The sequence below is a fragment of the Galeopterus variegatus genome, unplaced genomic scaffold, assembly GCF_000696425.1.
Source record: "Galeopterus variegatus unplaced genomic scaffold, G_variegatus-3.0.2 Scaffold2291, whole genome shotgun sequence".
Taxonomy (NCBI): Eukaryota; Metazoa; Chordata; class Mammalia; order Dermoptera; family Cynocephalidae; genus Galeopterus; species Galeopterus variegatus.
Window position 1 is genome coordinate 99,131 of NW_007728402.1, and position 20,339 is coordinate 119,469.

Below are 20,339 nucleotides of genomic sequence, written 5' to 3' on the forward strand. Positions count from 1 at the left end.
AGCAGGGCTTCCTCTGCAGCAATGAAAATGGTGCAGGAATTAGACTTGATTTGTGGGGGTGGGGAGGCAGCAAAAGTGTCAGTCCATCTGCTGTGTCTGGTATGGGGGTCAGGGAGAGAGTGTGAAAGAGCTGGCAAGCAGTTTATCCCTTCCATAGAAAACAAATTTTCAGTTTCACAGATGGCCGATAAAACCAATCTGAATGCAGTCTTAGAAATCTTTGAGTCAGGAGCTGATGTTTGCAGTCCAGGCTGGGGAAATATGAAGCCTCCAAAGTAATACAATCTTAATCAGATAAATGTTCTTCCACCATTATTAATTATCAGGATGTCAATAACAGGATTCAGCTGAACAAAGTCCCAGGTGCCTCTTGTTCTTCCGCCAACTCAGATATTTTCCAAAATTTTTATTTCAACACCGCCATCTAGTGTCCAGCTCCCCAATTTACCAAGCCTTAGGAGATCCGTTCAAGGGAATGTTATTCAACCCTCAGACAGGAAGATCAATATTCTCCGATTTGGAAAGATGTCTAGGACATTTGTTGGGTACAAAAGACCAAATTACAGGGTCGGCCCGTGGCTCACTCGGGAGAGCGTGGTGCTGACAACACCAAGTCAAGGGTTAAGATCCCCTTACTGGTCATCTTTAAAAAAAAAAAAAAAAGTTACAGAATGGTATACACTATATTGTTCCATACATTCAGACTATGTGTATGTATTTGTGCAAGCTTCCCCCCCCCGACCCCGACCGGTAAGGGATCACAACCGTCGGCACAGTGTCGTCCGCACCACTCTCAGCCAGTGAGCGCGGTCCCTGTATAGGATCCGAACCCGCAGCCTCAGCGCTACCAGCGCAGCACTCTCCCGAGTGAGCCACGGGGCTGGCCCATGTGCAAGCTTTTTTATATGTGTATATGCATAAAGATCTAGAAAGATATTCTCCAAATTATTGATGGTGATTGTCTCTGGTTGGTGGAATTTAAGAAATTTTTTATTGCTTCCTTATTCTTATCTGTGTTGATAAGGTGTTTGTATGTATTTTTTTTCTAAATGTTCTGGGTTGGAAAACGTACTTCTTTTTATAACAACAATCAATCATTTATGTAAATAGAGGGGAAACTTAAGTTTTAAAAAGACCCAACGAGTCCCCACAGTGAGAATCTACCCAAAAAAGATTCTTTTCTGAATGTACTTCTTTTTATAACAACAATCAATCATTTATGTAAATAGAGGGGAAACTTAATTTTTAAAAAGACCCAACGAGTCCCCACAGTGAGAATCTACCCAAAAAAGATTCTTTTCTGAATGTAATTTTATTCAACAGATATTTATTGAGCATCTAAGTACAATGTATTCTTCTGATCTTCAAGTATGCTAATAAAGTCAGATCATGTCCCTCCACCATAATACTAGCTACCATTTATTGAGTGTTTACTACATGTTAGGCACTGTGCTAACCTCTGCATTCTAAATCTTAAAATATGACGTTAAGTAATTTGTCCAGGACTTATGCTAGTAAATAAAAAAATAAAAAGTAAACACCTAGATTTGACTAACTACAATGCTCACCCTTCCCTGTGATGCTTCCCTGGGTGCAAGGTAGCACTCACAGATGAATAAGTGAAAGATGAGGTCGCCCTCGTTCTCATTTTACAGAAGAGGGTCAGGGCCCAGAGACTTGAACTCAGTAGCTCTCCGTGATCGCTCAGCTAGAGGGTGAGATTAGAAGCCTGACTCTCAAGCCTCTCTTACCCCTGCCCCACTTGATCCATGGACTTGCCTACACTCATGTGTATGACAACTGCAAATGATTAGTGTGTTGGTCTTCTGTTAGAGCCAACTACCACAAACGTAGTGCCTTGAAACCACACAAGTTAATTATCTTACACTTCTGCAGATCAGAAGTTTCCAACGTTTCTCGCTGAGCTAAAATCAAGCCGTAGGCAGGACTATGTTCCCTTGTCCTCTCTATGGGAGATTCGTTTTTGTGCCTTTTCCAGCTTCAAGAGGCTGCCCACACTCTCCTTCACAGCCCTTCATCTTCAAAGCCAGCACCGGCCAGTCCAGCCTCTTTCACATCATCTCTCTGACTTCTGCTTCCGTTGTCACATCTCCTTCTCTGACTCTGACTCTCCTTCGTCCCTCTCTCACTTGTAAGGACTCTTGTGATTACACTGGGCTTTTTCACCAATCCAGCATGCCTCCCCATCTCAAGACCCTTAAGTTGATCACATCTGCAAAGTTCCTTTTACTATGTAACATTTAATTCACAGGTTCCGAGGAATAAAATGTGGACCAAGGAATAAGATCTTGGCGGGGACGGGTGGGGGCGGGGGAAGGTCATTATTCTGCCTAACAAGTTAGCTTACTGATCTTTAGGGTTTTTACCTATTTAAAATTACAATTTTTTAAAAAATTGTATCTATATATAAGATCATGTCATCTGCAAACAAGGACAGTTTGACTTTGTCCTCTCCAATCTGCATTAGTTTGTCTTCACTAAATCAACAGTGAGGACTTGGGGGGGTTGCTATTTAGAGTGTGAAGTTCTCCGCTCACAGAGAAAAGACCCAAATTTCCTTACTTGTTTGGCAGTAGGCTCCTAACCCTCTGGGAGAATTCTGAGGTTGGAAACTTGTATCCTACATGCTCCTGGACTGTAGACTGTTTACCACTAGACCAGGATCTACATGGAGCTGCTCCACAACTCACTGTAGTTTCCCATCCTGGGAAGCATCAAGATAAATCACAGCTGGAGGGTAAAAAGTGGAATCTGGTAGGTTATATGGAACAAGGAACACTAAGATCACATAGGTTTGAATAAAAGGAGTCATTGAGCACAAAAAAGCTATTGGACATCCATGTAATCAATACTCCTAGAAAGTTCCTTCACACCTCTTTCCAATGACCCCCGTACTGCCCAGAAGCAACCACTATTCTGATTTCAATTCCCATAGATTAATTTTGCCTGTTTTTGGACTTCACGTAAATACAATCATACAGAATTCTCTTTGTTTCTGGCTTCTTTCACTCAACATGTTTTTGAGACTTATTCCTGTTATTACATGTATCAGTAGTGCATTCCTTTTTATTGCTGAGTAGTATTCCATGCATGAATATATCACACTCTGTTTATCCATTCTCCTGTTGATGGAACATTTGAGTTGTTTTCAGTTTTTGACTATTATAATTAAAGCTGCAATAAACGTTCTTGTTAATAGAAGGCTACTGGACTGATGACCTCTGTTATTTCCAAGGGCCCCAGGTCGTAGTCCCCCACCCTTTAGCACAGTAGGGCTGTATGTATGTGATCGGAGGAGACCCAGTACATATGCCACTTGGACAGTTGTACTTGAGGTCTTGTGCTTACAAGCAAACTTCTTGAACTAATCCTTGGCCTGTCAGAAGGTGGAGAAGTAACAAATACAGTAGGACATTTGAGTGGAGGAATGCAGTCACTTGTTGTATACTTAGGGAGTGTCATACATTTGATAGGTGATTCATTTATCTTATCAGTAAGAGGCATAAAAATGTAGGGATACCTCCTGCACCTGGTGATGTCTTCCATTTGCTGTCAGTCTGGAGACCATTGAACATGGACTTCAGACTCTCCCCAAATCAAAAACAAACTGGGGGGGCCGGGGCCGCTGTGTTCACAATTTCCATGCTGGGCTGCTTTGTGCTCACAAGTCTAGTGATCTTGAGATCTAGCCCTGCAGACGCCAACTTATTTGTGAACTCCAATTCACCCAGGGTTTTGGGTTTTTTTGTTTGTTTGTTTCTAAGCTTTAGATGAAGAACTCCATCTCTCACAGGGTTTAACAAGGCAGCACATTAGTTATATGGGCTGGCATTTCTAATAGTTCCCTGGGTAGCAGGCCTGTGTCTGGGAAGCAGCCAAAACCTGAAGCTGAGAACTTATTTTCAAATTCCCAGGGACTACAAACATTCTCTGGCAGGTTGGGGTGCTACCAGATCGAGTGCTATCAAATGGCTGCACTTGAGTGCCACCACTTAAGATGCAACAAAATGTCAGTGCTCAAAGCTCACAACTCTCTTGGTTCTAATAAAACCTCCACGTACCTAATAATAATGATTTTATTATAAAAGTTAAAAACAATACCTTGCAATTTGGTCACCTTTTTTTTTCCTTCCCATATTACTGATTTTATTATTTCAACAATGATAGGCAATACAGGTGTTATCCTTTCACCACAGCAGTGTATCGCGTTGGCCAAGAGCGCAGATGCTGGAGTCAGACAGATGAGGGTCTAAATTTGATAAAGTTGCTTAACTTCTTTAAACCTTCTGACAGTCTTGGGGATGCCCACAAACACCTCAGGTTTTGCCTCCTCCAAACACATCATAGATTGCATTTCTACACCTCTTTTAATTTAGATGTGGCCGTGTGATTTGCTTTGTTCGACAAATGTAAGAAAAAGTGATATATGTCACTTCTGGTCAATCTTTAAGAGCCAGGGACGAATTTTCTATGGTTTCTTCTTTCTCTCTGCCACAGTGGCACTATTGACCTGGGTCCCAGAGAAAGGACAACTTGTGGCAGACCCACAATGGATGGCTAAAATATTAAGTCTTTGTTGTTTTAAACCAATGAGATATTTGGTGGTGTTCATCATAGCAGAATAAACTATCCTATACTGACTGATACAAGCCTCAATTTCCTCTTTTGCTAAACAGGTATATAAATAGTATATACCTCCTTAGGATATTGCGAAGTTTATCAGCTTTTTTATGTTTGTTTGTTTGTTTGTTTGACCAGTAAGGGGATCTGTTTAACCCTTGACTTGGTGTTGTCAGCACCACGCTCTCCCAAGTGAGCTAACTGGCCATCCCTATATAGAGATTTGAACACTTGTCCTTGGTGTTATCAGCACCGCACTCTCCCAAGTGAGCCACGGGCCGGCCCTAGGATATTGTGAAGTTTAAATAAGATAAAGCATGTTTAAAACTTAGTACGTTGTCAGGCACATACTGCTGCTAGATCAGTGAGAGCCATGAGAGAGGAAAGAGGCAAAGAATCACCCCAGATCATCCAGCTTTTTAGTGATAGAATCAGTTTCTTCACCCCCAAGTAGTTACCTGGAGAGTCTATAAATGTGTTAATCATCTATTCAGATATGCAGATTCTGACTTCCAAATATAGTCATTTTCACCAACATTCGTGTTAATACTGAAGTGATGATACTTTCCTATAATTCCCTTTCTATGTAATTTGCTTATCATTTGTCAATAACATATGTTCTAACCATAGGAAATATAACCTACTGATATAGGCTTTCCTTTTTCCAAACTGGAATAGGATTTCCTCATTGAGCATCTTCCAAAATTCTGTGTTATGCCCCATTTAGCTAATGCCAAGAATGGGACTTTCTGGGAGAGATTAACATGCAGTTCATAAATATCATATTTGGGCAATGTCCTAAGTATTAAGTCATCCTTTGGTTTCTTACATTATAGAACTATTACTAATTACTCAAACCAAAAATTGTGATTCACAAATTTAAAATCTGATAGAACATGGAAAAAAAAAACACAGTTAATCAACAAATACAAATGCAGTATTACTGAGTCCCTGTTATTTTTAAGGCTTTATGTTTGGTGATATGTTGAATATTTAAAAAGTGTTTGTTTGGTTATGGATATTCAACACTGTACCCCACAAATATGTACAGCGTTTCAATAAATTTTTTTAAAAGTGTTTGTTTCTGTGCTCATTCCATTAATGTTTTGGTGTACCACAAAGTAGGACAAGGCATGCCTTGGTCCATTCAAAAAATACCATACACTGCCTGTTTTATAAGGACAGAAATTTATTTCTCACAGTGTAGAGGCTGGGAAGTCCAAAATCAAGGTTCCAGCAGATTGGGTGTCTGGAGAGGGCACTCTTCCTGGCTGTCTTTCATGGATGGTTTCTTTTCACTGCATCCTTACTTGGTGGAAGTGGAGGGAATTCTCAGGACCTCTTTCATTAGGGCATTAATCCCATTTATGAGGGCTTCACCTTTATGACCTAATTACCTTCCAAAAGGTCCCACCTTCTAATACTATCACACTGGGCATTAGGTTTCAATATATGGATTTTGGGGGGACACAAACATTCTCTTGATAGCAAGGCACAATCTCTATCCACAAGGATCTTGTAATCATTGTATGATTGATATGAATCATTGATTAATGATATGATTATATGATATCATAACATATGAATAATTATATCATATGAATATATTATCATTAGGAGGATAATATATTCACATGAATTATTAAATAGGTAAATTAGCAATGCAAGGCAGAAGGTAGATCTCAAATTCAGTATTTTCATAGATTCCCCACTTTCCTGGATAATATATTAATACCCCAAACCAACTTTTGAAAGCCTTATGGTGCCATAGCCTAGGACAGTGCCCTGCTCGGTTGCTCAGTAAATAAATATATTTTGGAGTGAACAGATGAATGATGCTACTGCCAGCCAACAGTTTAATTCCAGCATTATCTCCACTGAGCCATTGGTATTTATGTAACTGTTTGATTATTTTATTTCATTTGCTCATCTTATTTTATAAAAAGGAGTGAGAATGAGGTCCCAATGATGAGTGCAATTTTTATAAATGTAATATAATAGAACAAAAATGAAAACTGTTTCCACTTTCAAAAAACATGGAAATCATGAAAGTGGCACATCTACAGCCTCAGTCAGGATCCCTGCACTATTATGCTGTGAAGGGGAAAAAAATAAAGAATGTGTACAAGATGCTTACCAAATGCTGAAGATATATCACTAAAGTATGTGCCTAAAATTTGAGATGTAGTTGGATAGTTTTCATGTCTTGCTGTCTTGGAATGAATCTCTTTCCCCTTTATAACATGTAAGTATATTGTTTGACTTCCACATCCCACTTTCTGAGGAACACACTATGTTTCTGGTAGGGGATGATTTGTGTGTGTCAACTGAGTGGGACAAGAGAGTAAGTGCTATGGACACTCTAGAGTCGGAGAGAACCTTGTGGACTTCATCATCTAGAAAGCAGGAGGTGGACTTGAGCTGAAGCTTGGAGAATGAAGCAAGCAAGCACGAGATACATAAAGATTAAGTGGAACAAGGAATCGTGCCTAAGGAGAATTGCCTATGAAGTAGGTGAAGGCGGAATGCACAAAGCAGTGAGCACAGACCAGGGAGGAGTCTTGTTGACTGAGCTGGTGTGAGTCAGCAGCAACAGATAAGATTGGGAAGGTAAGAACAGAGTTGGTTAGCCTCGGCTTGGACTTATTCTAAGAGTAATAAGGAACCATTGAAAGTTTCTGGGTCAATAAGGGATATTTTGAAAGGTTCTTCTGGAAGAAATATGTAGGACTGACAAAGTTTTAGAAATATGTAGAAAATAAAGGAAACTGGAGACAGAGACTTGAGATAGTTAGGAGGTGTGATGATTAATTTTATGTGTCAACTTGACTGGGCTAAGGGATGACAGTAGCTGGTAAAACACTATTTCTGGGTCTGTCTGTGAGCGTGTTTTCAGAAGAGATTAGTATTTGAAATCAGGGGACTGAGTAAGGGGATCACTGGGCTGGCATCATCAATCCCTGAGGGCTGGAATAATAAGGTAGAGGAGGAGTGAGTTCAGTCTCTCTCTGCTCAAACTGGGTTATCCATCTTCTCCTGCCCTCAAACACCAGACCCCTGGTTCTCAGGTCTTCAGACTCAGACTGGGACTCATACCCTTGGCCCTCTTTGTTCTCAAGTTTTGGGGCTTAGACTGGAACTACAGCACTATAGGGATCCAAACCTGTGGTGCCATCAGCACCACACTCTCCCAAGTGAGCCACGGGCCGGCCCTGCTACCAGTTTTATTGAGAACAGCAGTTTCTCAACAAAGTAGACCTCAGTAGGGTGACAGGGGAGGGAGGGTTCCCCCATCTAAAAGTATGTGCATGAACTAGCAGGCTTTTCATAAAGACCAAAACTGATAAGGTCCCACATGGAATCACAAGACTAGAGTCAGATTGTGGATCTAAAAGTATGTGAAAGAGGGAAAAGTGGAAAAGCACAGTCACCAGCCTGACAGAAAGTAAACCCAAGGTCTGGGAAGGTGGGCCTTTGCAAGGAAACTCCAGCTGCTAGCACTGTAAGTCCTCTAACATCACACCTTGTGTACAGGCTCTGGCCTCCCCACTGAGTGGACATTGAGTGGTAATAGCAGATTGAGTGATGAGTATGTGGAACCACCTGAACGCTTGTTTATGGGAGGTTAGAACCAATAGTTGTTCAAATGGCTTATATTTTTCTATTGGTATCCACTCTCCCTCCCTTTCAATCTAAATTTTCTTCTCCAAAAATGTCTCTATTTTAAATTAAGACTGGCAGAAGAGGGTAATATTTAAATCAAGGAATAGAGTCTATGGTAAAAGTTTGAACTTTGGGAAAAGAAGCCTTGGGACATTAAACCCTACAAGTTCATGCACAGAAGGGCAAGTAGCATTTTGCTGTTCTGGAGAGGCTTTGCTTCCCCTGATATACCATTTATATATTGCCAGATTTTTCAAAACACCCTTTATATGACTAATGGAGAACTGCATGTTCAGCATTACCTAATTTCCTCATAAATCTCTTGCCTTTTAATCAGCTAAGTGGCTATCTGCTGAATTTCCCTGATTTATTGGTATCTTTTGAGGGCTGAGGATATGTCCAGACATTAAGTGATTAAATGTGGATGAAATGGTATCACCATAATTATGATAGAAAAGAGAATCATGACTAGGCATACATAAAATTTCACAGAGACAAACTGAAGACAGCTTCTTAAAAGGGCAGGCTCCAGAGCCTCAGAGAAAACTGTACTATCGAGCTAGTATTTCCACAAAAATCTTCCCAACAGCTCTCATTAGAGATGCATTTGCATTAACTGGCTCAGCAGTTCCACAGGAACTATGACCCCCTCAGAACTCACCAAGTGGGGACTTTGACTACTGACTAAACTGGAAGGTTAAAATCCTGGATCCTGTTTTCACCTTAGCCACCAAACTCTGAACTGCGAAGGATGAGACCCCAATTCTTCAACCGTTGACCAAAGGCAATGCCTGCTGAAGACAGTCGTTGAAATACCCTCTTTAAAAAGAAAACACTTTAGAGCTGGCCCGTGGCTCACTCGGGAGAGTGTGGAGCTGATAACACCAAGGCCACGTGTTCAGATCCTATATAGGGATGGCTGGTTCGCTCACTGGCTGAGCATGGTGCCGACAACACCAAGCCAAAGGTTAAGATCCCCTTACCGGTCATCTTTTAAAAAAAAAAAAAAAAGAAAGATAAAGAAAAGAAAACACTTTGATTTAACAGGACATTATGGACCCGACAACACCAAGCCAAAGGTTAAGATCCCCTTACCGGTCATCTTTTTAAAAAAAAAAAAAAGAAAGATAAAGAAAAGAAAACACTTTGATTTAACAGGACATTATGGACGCGGCGCTATAAAATGAGAAAACTATTGTTTGTGTCACAGGTCTTTGGGTTGTTACAATTGTTACAGCGCCACCTGCTGGAAACTCTAATGAAAAATACATATCAATTCGATGAGAGGCTGGTATCAGAAAGGCAATGTTAACCGCCTGTCCACAAAGACAACCTCGTTTCAAAATACAAACAGCAAAAATGGCACCAGCAAAGCCCTCTCTTCTTACAGTGTTACCACAATCCAGTTGCACAATTTATTACGTCTATACAACACCAGGGAAACATCTAGCAACTCTATTATACTACTCAGGAGGGGTTTTTAATGGCATGAATATCTACACAAAAACTGAAAAATCAACATTGTTCTAATGAGCCAAAAAAGGACTTAAAGGAAGTTCTCACTTAAGAATGTGCTGTGTTTCAAAAGAGCCTGATTTTTAGCCTCAGGAATCAGCATGTATTTTGATAGATGATTTCATATTTTTATTAATGGATATTATACTAAAATACTCATTGGAAGATTTTTTATGAAAATCGATGTACTATTTTCAAAGATATTTGTGATCTTAAAAGTCATAAGACTCTTAATCTCTGTAATAAGACAATATATATTATATCAACAATCCTCGGATAGACTAATTTGGAGAGGTTAAGCTTGCACTATTCAGCATTGTAGTCATAAGCATGTGTAGCTTACTGGGTGCATGAAATGTGGCTAGTCACACATGCTGAAATAATATATTTTGAATGTACTGGGTTAACTAAAATATATATATATATTTTAAAGCTATATATAAGCCAGTTGCTTGAAAACACATTTTTCCATGGAAGTAATTATTATACAGGCTGGTTAAACTCCCAGTCCTCACTAATTTCTTTAAACCAGGATGCACAGCCTTGTAGTACTATTATTTAATAGCTAGCTGTCATGCTTAGCATTGCTTTTCTGGGATACTGAATTCTGAGTTTTAACTCGGGATGCCCCATTTGAACTCCTTTGCCCCTCTCTGGAAAGCAGGCAAGGTAGAAGACTGGGATTAAAGAGGATGGGTGGAAAGAGAACAGAATGGGTTGGGACAACTGGCTAACATGTATCTGCACAAAAGACTTAACTTTAGGTCNAGAAGACTGGGATTAAAGAGGATGGGTGGAAAGAGAACAGAATGGGTTGGGACAACTGGCTAACATGTATCTGCATAAAAGACTTAACTTTAGGTCAATCTCCCCTTCAATGTTCTGAACTGTAAACAAAGGCAAAGTTTATTTAATATAAAACACCCAAGAGGTGGGATGACCAAAGGCTAGAACAAAAGACTTAACTTTAGGTCAATCTCCCCTTCAATGTTCTGAACTGCAAACAAAGGCAAAGTTTATTTAATATAAAACACCCAAGAGGTGGGATGACCAAAGGCTAGAAAGTTGAAAAAAGGCCATTGATGACCTGCAAGAGCTCAACCTGTGGTGAGGAGGGGCAAGTAAACTGTAAATGACAAAAGGAAGTTATGAGCAAGGGACAGTGGAGCTTTGAGGAGGGTGGGAACCAGCCGGGATGGCCTGAGAAAGCTTCCTAGAAGAGACGACATCCGAGCTCAACCTTCACGGACATGTGGAATTTTGTCATATGAAATTCTCTACTTCACCACTATACTTGGATGGCCTGAGAAAGCTTCCTAGAAGAGACGACATCCAAGCTCAACCTTCACGGACATGTGGAATTTTGTCATATGAAATTCTCTACTTCACCACTATACATATAGAGAGATACAGGTTTATTCTTACGCAAGATGTCTTAAGAAATAATCAGTGCACTAACCAAACTGAAAGTTTTCCAAAAATGACCAAACATTTTAACATCACCTTTTTCACTCAATGACAGTTGTTAATGTAGGGAGTGAAAACCAAACATGAACTGACAAGGCATTTTTAAGTGGTCGCAGAGAATGAAAGTTTCACTCAAATAAGTAAAGAACCCATTGTGGTAATTGAGAATTGGAAAACGTTTATTCCTGCAAATGATCCGTGAGCTCTGAGTTCCTCTCAATCCCACCGTAGCCTCCAAACAGATCAGTTTGCCTCACACTACAGGAGACGTGATTCTGAAAAACTGATTATTAAGAAATCTTGAATATTCGTATATTAAGTCATCTAAATCCACACAGGGAACTGGTTAATCTAAGAAAAGATACAGTGACTATTTTTCCCTGAATTGAAAGTCTTTTAATAATATGAACACTTACCCCTAATTTCTTTATTATATTTTTACAAAAAATTTACATAGAGTTTTCTTAAGGTGGCATTCTGGTGGTTGATATTATGCTGATGCTACATGTTAACACTTTGTGTTGAAGAAGTATCATAAAAATCTCACAGATCACAAATATTTGGTAAAAAGTAGTGTAGTGACCTCTTTTAACAACTAGGGGCTCCCAGGGCTTCTGGATATACTCTTCACTGAGAAATTATTAATTTTGTGTTTTCATTTTGATGATAATCTATTTTTTAACCCATTAAAAAAAGAAGCTTTCTCCTCATTGTGATAGTTTGCAGTAAGACTTAGCTTCCTGCGCTGACACTCAACAAAATGAGATCAACAGGAATATTCCAGGGGGTCATGAGAATTTTTAGAAAGGATGGCATCCAGTTTAATGCTTCTGCAGTACTCACACTTGTATCTCAGGATTTCTCAAGTGGTTTTCCACTGATTTTCCAGCCATATGCCATCAGTCCACCAGGCGTCATCTGTGCCCAAAGGTCGCAAGGCCTGAGGATATTGACTGCTTCAACAGGACAAAAACCTAAAGCCGCCAACCCAGGAAACCTACTCCAGAACCACGCTGGACTGCCCCTACTCCTGGCCACCCAGCCCAGCCTGGACAGCTTACTTTCAGGCCCCATCCTGAGGCTGGCTCACTCCTAGGTACCTCCCGCATCCTGTTTTCCCACTTGTGCCTCTGAGACCCCAGCCCGCACCTCATCTCCCTGACCCTAACAGGTGTCGGTCCTCCAACACAGACACACAATCCCAGCCTTGGGTTCTGCTCTATGGGGTACTTCCACTTTTGATACAGTGTGTAATGTTCCTTTCTAAAATCTAACCACCAGATCCAATCTAGTGCTGGAGAGTGCTCACTCTGAGTCTGATCATGTCCCCAAGTGTTCCCTCAGCAGTCAGCAGGCTCTGCTTTATCTTGGTGGTACGTGTGAGGGCACCATCTTCTCCAGCTACAAGGCCACAGAGAGGGTCTCCTGGAGGTTTTCCTCAAGCTTCAGCCCCAGATTGTCGATCCCGATGGTGGTGACTGGAGGCACGCTGCTTGCAGCCGGCTCTGCAGTGCGTGTCGGAGTGGAGCAGTACAGGATAAAGCCCACCATGATGACGGTGAAGGACAGGATGTAGAGTCCCGAAAACTAGGAGGAGAGAAGAACAGACAGTGGTCTATGCTCCCTCCCATATACATCTTTGCTGCTACCTTTTGCCAACTGTGCTTTGAGGGTTACCGTCTCATAGTCTTTTTTCTGAAAGTTGCCTAAGGAGATGCTAATGCCCAATACCCTCCCCTGTATACTTGTGAGTGCATAGGCTCTGGCAACAGAACCTGGCACATCTGTCAACTGGGGTCCTTGGATCTTTAGGAGAAATGGAACCTTTGCCTTTATCTGTGATAACCCATCTGCACTCCACCCTGTGAGTAGTCCCACATAGTGGAGAAAATAAAAGGTCAGCATGGAAACCATGAGAGAGCCCAGATCATACCCTAGGCACAGCTTACAACATTGGTATGAAACACTGGAACACTGGACCAAAAATGAAATGTGGACATACAGATGCAACGTCTGCTCAACAACCTCTCAATGTATGCTATTCCAATAAAATTCACTTTGTTAAAGCTTAATAAATTATCTTGTCTCTGTAAGCAAGTGTTACATAGCAAGATTTATGGTGGACTGAGCAGATTCAGATTTTAAAAACTAGAAAGAGGCTAAGGACATCATTTTTCAGAAGAGCCCAAAGCCCAAAGAGGTGACAGGTATAAGGTCCAGCAAGGAAATGGAGCCCTACATGAGACATCTCTGACTTTTGCTCCCAGAAAGGCCAATTATAGCAGGATCCCATTGTGACAGACACACCACAATGATGGATGGTGTTTTTGGTGACCTTCCCCAAGCTGCCCCTTTTGAGGACTGTAAACAACCACCCAGAGCAAAATGCAATGAGGACAGGACTGGTTATGTGTACTGAGAATGACGTTCTGACATATCCCCAAAGTTTAAATAGATTATATTAAGTACTTTGTATATTTGCTCTTACTTGGACTGGGGAGCCATATAAAAGTTTTAAAGAAATCAATATTTGTTTTTATTGCATAATAAATAAAACACACAGAGAGAGTAGCTAAAGACTGACAAAGAATAGTATACTAAAAATTAGGGAAACCATGTAGCATAACTAATGTGTAATTAAATACCCAGAATCTTTTTTTTTCTCTTGGAACAAGCAAACTCAACTGATGAATGGTCCTAATAACCTGATTTTAAAATTAAGAATGGGGGCACACTATTTTATTCAAGCCAATAAGTATTTTAAAATTAGTTCAGGTTTCATATTATGCCGAATAAAAAGAGTTCAAATAAGGGGATGACGGAGAAAAGCAATAGGAAAACAGAATGGGCTGGGGAAGGGGAAGAGAGAGAAGATAGATAGATAGATAGATAGATAGATAGATAGATAGATAGATAGATAGATAGATGAGAGAGAGAGAGAGAGAGAGAGAGAGAAAGAGAGAGAAGAAAGCAAGACACACTCCCTAAGGTAGAAGGAAAAACTACATAGGTTTTTGAAATGAGTATTAAGTAAATTGCTGGCTGTACCAGCTGTGGGCTTCTGTGGGTCACCAAAGCTTTGACATGTTAAATTCCCGTAGATACTCAATTACTTCTCAAACTTAAACCTTGACAATTCTTAAGAAATGAAATAGCTACAGACTCCCCAAGGCAGGAAAGGCTTCACTGGATTCAGCAATGATGCAAAGCCAGTGACCATGTCAAGCTGAGCAGTCTACCATAATTTCCTACTGCTGGCTTTAACTCTTGGATCTAATAGTGAGCACAGCACTCAACACATAGCTGGTGTTTAATAAATGTTTGTTCAAAAAAAAAAAATTGACTCACAGAATATCAAGGGAAGTTAGAGCTATTTAGAGCACCCTAAACTTTTTAAGTCAGTATTATGAAAGGTAATCATGCTGTGCCATAAAATGTTCACTGTTACCTGTGGAATATCTATATAACTCGTTTGAAAGATGTCCTGTTTGATGTGGTGGTTTTTAAATGTTCAGATTAAAAATACTGTGTCCCTCTTAGGAAGACAGGTGATTAAACAGAGACATCTCCTGAATTAGAGGCTCTTACTTTTTTCTTTTCCTAAGTTCTACCTTTGTGTCTGAATCTATACAGGAAGTTTCTCATGGCTATTTTATTTGGTAAGTATTTACTTAAGATCAATTCCAGAGAAGGCAGAGTGTTTGGGCCGGCCGGGTGGCGCACTGCTATAGTGCGCCGCTTGAGAAGCGCGGCGGCGCTCCCGCCGAGGGTTCGGATCCCACATACAGACCGGTTCCCGCTCACTGGCTGAGCGAGGCGCGGGAGCAACACCGAGGGCTGCGATCCCGTTGCCGGTCCCGGTCCGGTACGGGGGCAACACTGAGGGTTGCGATCCGTTGCCGGACACGGAAAAAGACAAAAAAAAAAGAAGGCGGAGTGTTTAAGGTCTGACACAGATGAGTGCAAAAAAATTTCAGCCTCTGCTTCAAAAAATCAGAGCCAAAGTTATATTACATATTACAGTTCTTAAAATTGGTGGTATATTGGGCTTATGAGTCTCTCTTTAAAAACTACTTATAAAACACTAGGTATCTTCATTATGCTCCGAATTTTTTTCTACCTGTGTAATTTACTGAAGATCACAGCAGACCTGCTCTTTGCTCTATAAGCCTTGAAACGGCCTTTGACCAAAAACAATAAAATCTGATCTGAGAGTGAGCTTCTAGACATGCAGGGACAAAGGAACATAAAACAAAGGAACCGGAATAGTAGTTTAAAGTCATATGGCCAAAAAATGACACATGAAATGGCTTTTTCTTATTAATCTTAAGAGCAGCTGAAGAGCAAATATTTAGATTAAGGTAGTTTATAACAGGTAGTCACGAATATACTTTTACTTAGAAGTTCTTCAACCTTAGCTCCTCCTTGGACATTGTTTTACTTATGATGGAAAATTAAATAATAAACTACTAAAGCTAAATCAACATGTTTGGGTTTTTAAAAAAGCACAGATGAGGGGTGTCATAGTATACTGCTGAGCTCTCAGGCTTGCTTTGGGTAGAGACAGCTATCAACTGGCCAGGAACTGCAGCACAGAAACACCATCACCCCCTAGTGGTGACCACGTGAAAAGCAGCCACAGCACCACGGAGCAACTCACTACCTTAAGGCTGACACTGTAGTCCTTGACAATTAGGCTCTCATTTAAAAAAAAAAAAAGGGCCGGCCCGGTGGCGCACTGCTACAGTGCGCCGCTTGGCAGCATGGCGCTCCCACTGAGGGTTCGGATCCCACATACAGACCGTTTCCCACTCACTGGCTGAGCGAGGGGCGGGCACAGCACCGAGGGTTGTGATCCCGTTGCCGGACACAAAAAAAATAAATAAATAAATAAATAAAGGACCACTTTTATAATTTACTCTGACATTCATTACTTTTTTATGATGCCACCAATAAGCTGTAAATACTCCTTCAGTCTTTGTTCAGAAATACCTTAATCTCAGGCTGGCCCCGTGGCGCACTCGGGAGGGTGCAATGCTGGGAGCGCAGCGTCGCTCCCACCGCGGGTTCGGATCCTATATAGGAATGGCCAGTGCGCTCACTGGCTGAGCGCGGTGCGGGCAACACCACACCAAGGGTTGCAATCCCCTTACCAATCACGAAAAAGACAAAAAAAAAAAAAAGGAAAAAGAAATACCTTAATCAGCAAGTCTGCAAGGATAACAGCTGGTTCTTGTCACATGTAACCTTGCAAGGCAAAAAGGTTTACACTTCTTAAGCAGAAATTTCTAAGAACCCACTGAGCTTAATGTATCAATAATTCAGCTAAGCATTGTGAGTTCATGGCCGATTCCCAGGAATAGTGTAAATCAGCCTCAAGGATTTCTGTCTGGATACAAAATTTTACAAGGGCAATGAAATACAGTTGATATCTCTGACTAAAACTAAAACTATCAGGTAACAGCCAACATCCTAACTATTTGCTCAAATGACTGTGGGAAAAGATAGCAAGCAGGTTAACGAGACTTTACTGAAGGTATGCTGAGAAAAGATGGATTTCTAAGGCACCAGTTCTCAAAGTGTGGTCCAAAGAATCTTGAGGCCCCGGGACCCAAGACCCTTGAAGGGAATCTATAAGGTCAAAACTATTATCACAATAATACTAAGATGCTATTTGCCCTTTTCACTTTCATTGTCTTACAAGTGCATGGTGGAATATTCCAGAAGCTACATGACATGTGACATCACAATGAAGAATGAAGGCAAAATCAAGAAGCAGGAGTAAGAATACAGGTATTTTCTATTAAGTCACAGATTAAAGAGATTTTCAAAAATGTAAATCAATGCCACTCTTCTCACTATTTTTTTTATTTTGGAATATACAGTTTTTTCCAAAAAATGCCATTTATGTTAAAATATAATGAGTTTATTATTTTCTTAATGAGGTGAAATATAAATATTTTTAAAATTTCTCACAGTTAATTTCTGCTATGGTAAATAATAGGTTTAAATGACTGGAGTCCTCAATTTTTAAGTATTTAAAAGGGTCCTGGGCCAGCCCGGTGGCGCACTGGAGAGTGCGCCGCTTGGAAGCGCGGCGGCACTCCCGCCGAGGGTTCGGATCCCATGTGGAGACCGGTTCCCGCTCACTGGCTGAGCGCGGTGCAGGCGCGACACCGAGGGTTGCAATCCCGTTACCGGTCAGTAAAAAAGACAAAAAGGAGAAAAAAAAAAAAAAAGGTCCTGAGATCAAAAAGTGTAAGAATTGCTGACCTAGGAGTTTTCAAAGACAAAAAAATCTACTTTTTAGATTCTGTCTGATGTCTGAGACATTAACATGATGAATTCATAAGCCTGAGACTCTCATCTTAATAAAAATGGGGGTGGGGAGTGCAGTGGAAAGAAGACTGGGCTGATAGAAGACTGATAACTGAGATTTAGTCTCAACTTTATCACTAACCAGCTGCTGTCTAAGAGTAAGTCACCTGACTGCATATAACTTTCCTGGGCCTTTTTTCCCCCATCTCTAAAATGAAATGGTTCAATCAGTAATTCTCAAGGGAAGTTGTATCAGACCTTCTGGGGATGCTATTTTTTCACACTACATATTTGCTCTCTTGCTTTCACTAAAGACACTGATACATTCCATTCTGCTCCACCTGCCTAGAGAATTAGTATATGTAACAGAAGCTGTTACTGATGGGAGTAGGTTACTTAACATTTGTGAATACTGTGATGCTGTGGAGATAAAAAAATAAAAAAAGTCTGAAAAACCACTAGACTACATTACCTTTCAAGTCACTTCCAGATATAAAATTACTATCAGAGATGGAACCATTCCAATCATACATGCATGATAATACGCCCCCTCTCCTTCCTTTCCATCAGGTACTCCAGACTTTTTGTCTGTGCACAAGGGCGATCATAAAATCTTGCTCATGGTGTGATTTGAGTCATTAGCTCTTATCCCCATGCTATCCACCCTCCCAGGACAGAGCGATGCCTGTGATAACAGGTTGATGAAAGCAGTTTGCTTTTATTTGTTTGCTTGGACATGATTTGTGTAATCAGATTCAGAATAAAGTATTTTTAGGGCATCAGAGACAGTTATTAAGTTCATTGTATCTTGTTCATCTCATTAAATTAAATGCTCCAAGATAAAACAACATAACTATCCTCTTTAGGACAATGCTAGTTGTGTAGACGCTGACTACATGAGCAGGATCTCTGCTTTGCAACCACTTCTTTAATCTCACCCCATACCCAACACACACACTCACACCCTTCCTGGCAATCTAAGTTATTTAATTGAATTAATTTATCCAAGCACAGTACACAATTTTTGATGACTTTTACATACTATTTAACTTCTTTCCACCTGTCATTAAATAAGGTTCAAATCTTTCCTAACTGCCCCATCACCATATCCTCCTGCTTTATTTATTTGTGCAGATGCCTGGGAATATCAGATGAGATGAACAATGGGCGGTGGTGGGTAATTACACACCATCAGATGATTCAGGTAAATGTTTTGCAAATTATATCAAGTAGATGACAACCTTCACAAGAAGTTTGAGGACACAAGATACAGATTTAATTGAAAGCTGGTGTGACCAAAGGTCAGTCTACAGTCTTTTTAAGAATTCCTCGTAAAGAAAGGTTATTCTGCAGGTAAAGATTAAGAATTAACTTCTATAAAGGTTCACCTACCAATTCTCAGAGAAAACTCAATGTAAACTACTCTAGCTGGTGTGATTTTACAAAGATGTCTAAATATTATCAAAATAAAATATTTCTTGATGTACATTTTTATCAGTTATAGGGGAAAATAGTGATTAAAAAGAATTATTTATTTACATACCAATTTTCCAGTCCCAATGAATGCTGGCAATATCCTTATATTCCACAATCAATCTAAGATTAAAACAAGAGGTCACAGAGAGATCCACACTAATTTTTCCTACTTTATAAACATTTTAGTTGTTATAGTTCAGTTAAGGTGGGCAATTATGCTGCCTTTTGAATTTTTCTTAGAATACAAAAATAAATATCTTTAATAACAAAGACAAAATAAAACCAAGGGAGTTCATAAAGATGTGTGTGACTTCCTTACAAGGGGCTCTTTAATAGCAGTCAGCTATAGGAGGAAAACATGACATTCTGCTTTCTCTTTGAATACACTTAGGAAGTTATTGTGTTAATATTTTCTGGAAATAATCAAAAAAGAAGTCCTTACTGGTAATGCTTCTACCACCTTGTAATCAGGAATCCTAAGCATCACACGTGTATAAGAAAATAAGGGATAATTCTTGACATTTTGACAACCCTCTAATAGATGTTTAGCAAGTTACTGATTTCAAATGTGAATTTGGGCCAAATAAATAATGAATGTCAGTAGTCAGGAAGTAGTCATTTATGATATATTTGCTTATTTTGTTTTCAAGAAAAATATTAGACTCTTACAGCTGTATGCCACTGATAATTGTTCCAAATAAACCCAACATTCCTAAAAACTCCTGTCTGCTCAGCTTCTTCACGATGTATTCTTCACAAACATTAGAAATGGCATAGAGGGAGGCCCCAAGAAGAACCAAGATGTCACCAATCAGTACATCACTCCCTAGGGGAAGACAAGCCACAGAAGGAATACACGGTCAGTAGGTGAATCTCTATAGCTTGCCTCCAGAACTTCATCTGACTCATGTCCATTTAAATAAGATTTTACAGAAGGAGAAACCCCGGTTTCTAGAAGTTTAGAGTCTCTTACTCTTCTCTCTTTCTGGCACAATTCTGCTGTGATTTTTCATTATTTGAATCCTGTGTTAACACCAGAAGATGGTGGTATATACCAAGGCCTCGGAAAATGATTCTATGATATGACAAATTAATGGAATTTAATGAAGGGTTGGGTCAGTTTGAAAACTATAAAGAAGGAACCTGTTTTCAAGGTAATTTTCTCTGTTAATCCAAGGCGACATTGAAGTCACTTGTAGATTGGGTAAATTCATAGACCTTAATTAGATTTTATACTATCAATTGTCTGAATTTGACAC

General features: G+C 40.1%; 1 protein-coding gene across 1 annotated transcript in view; it reads right to left on the reverse strand.

The window, feature by feature from the left end:
- Positions 1 to 11,219: 11,219 nt before the first annotated feature.
- SLC35F2 (solute carrier family 35, member F2) overlaps positions 11,220 to 20,339 on the reverse strand; it is a 47,618-nt gene continuing 38,498 nt past the window's right edge. The window contains exons 5-8 of the mRNA XM_008581197.1: positions 19,750 to 19,906; positions 19,148 to 19,200; positions 12,964 to 13,148; positions 11,220 to 12,873 (exon numbers count right to left, since the gene is read on the reverse strand). Coding sequence (XP_008579419.1) covers positions 12,688 to 12,873; positions 12,964 to 13,148; positions 19,148 to 19,200; positions 19,750 to 19,906 — 581 coding nt within the window. The 3' untranslated portion in view covers positions 11,220 to 12,687. The remainder of the gene's footprint in view (positions 12,874 to 12,963; positions 13,149 to 19,147; positions 19,201 to 19,749; positions 19,907 to 20,339) is intronic.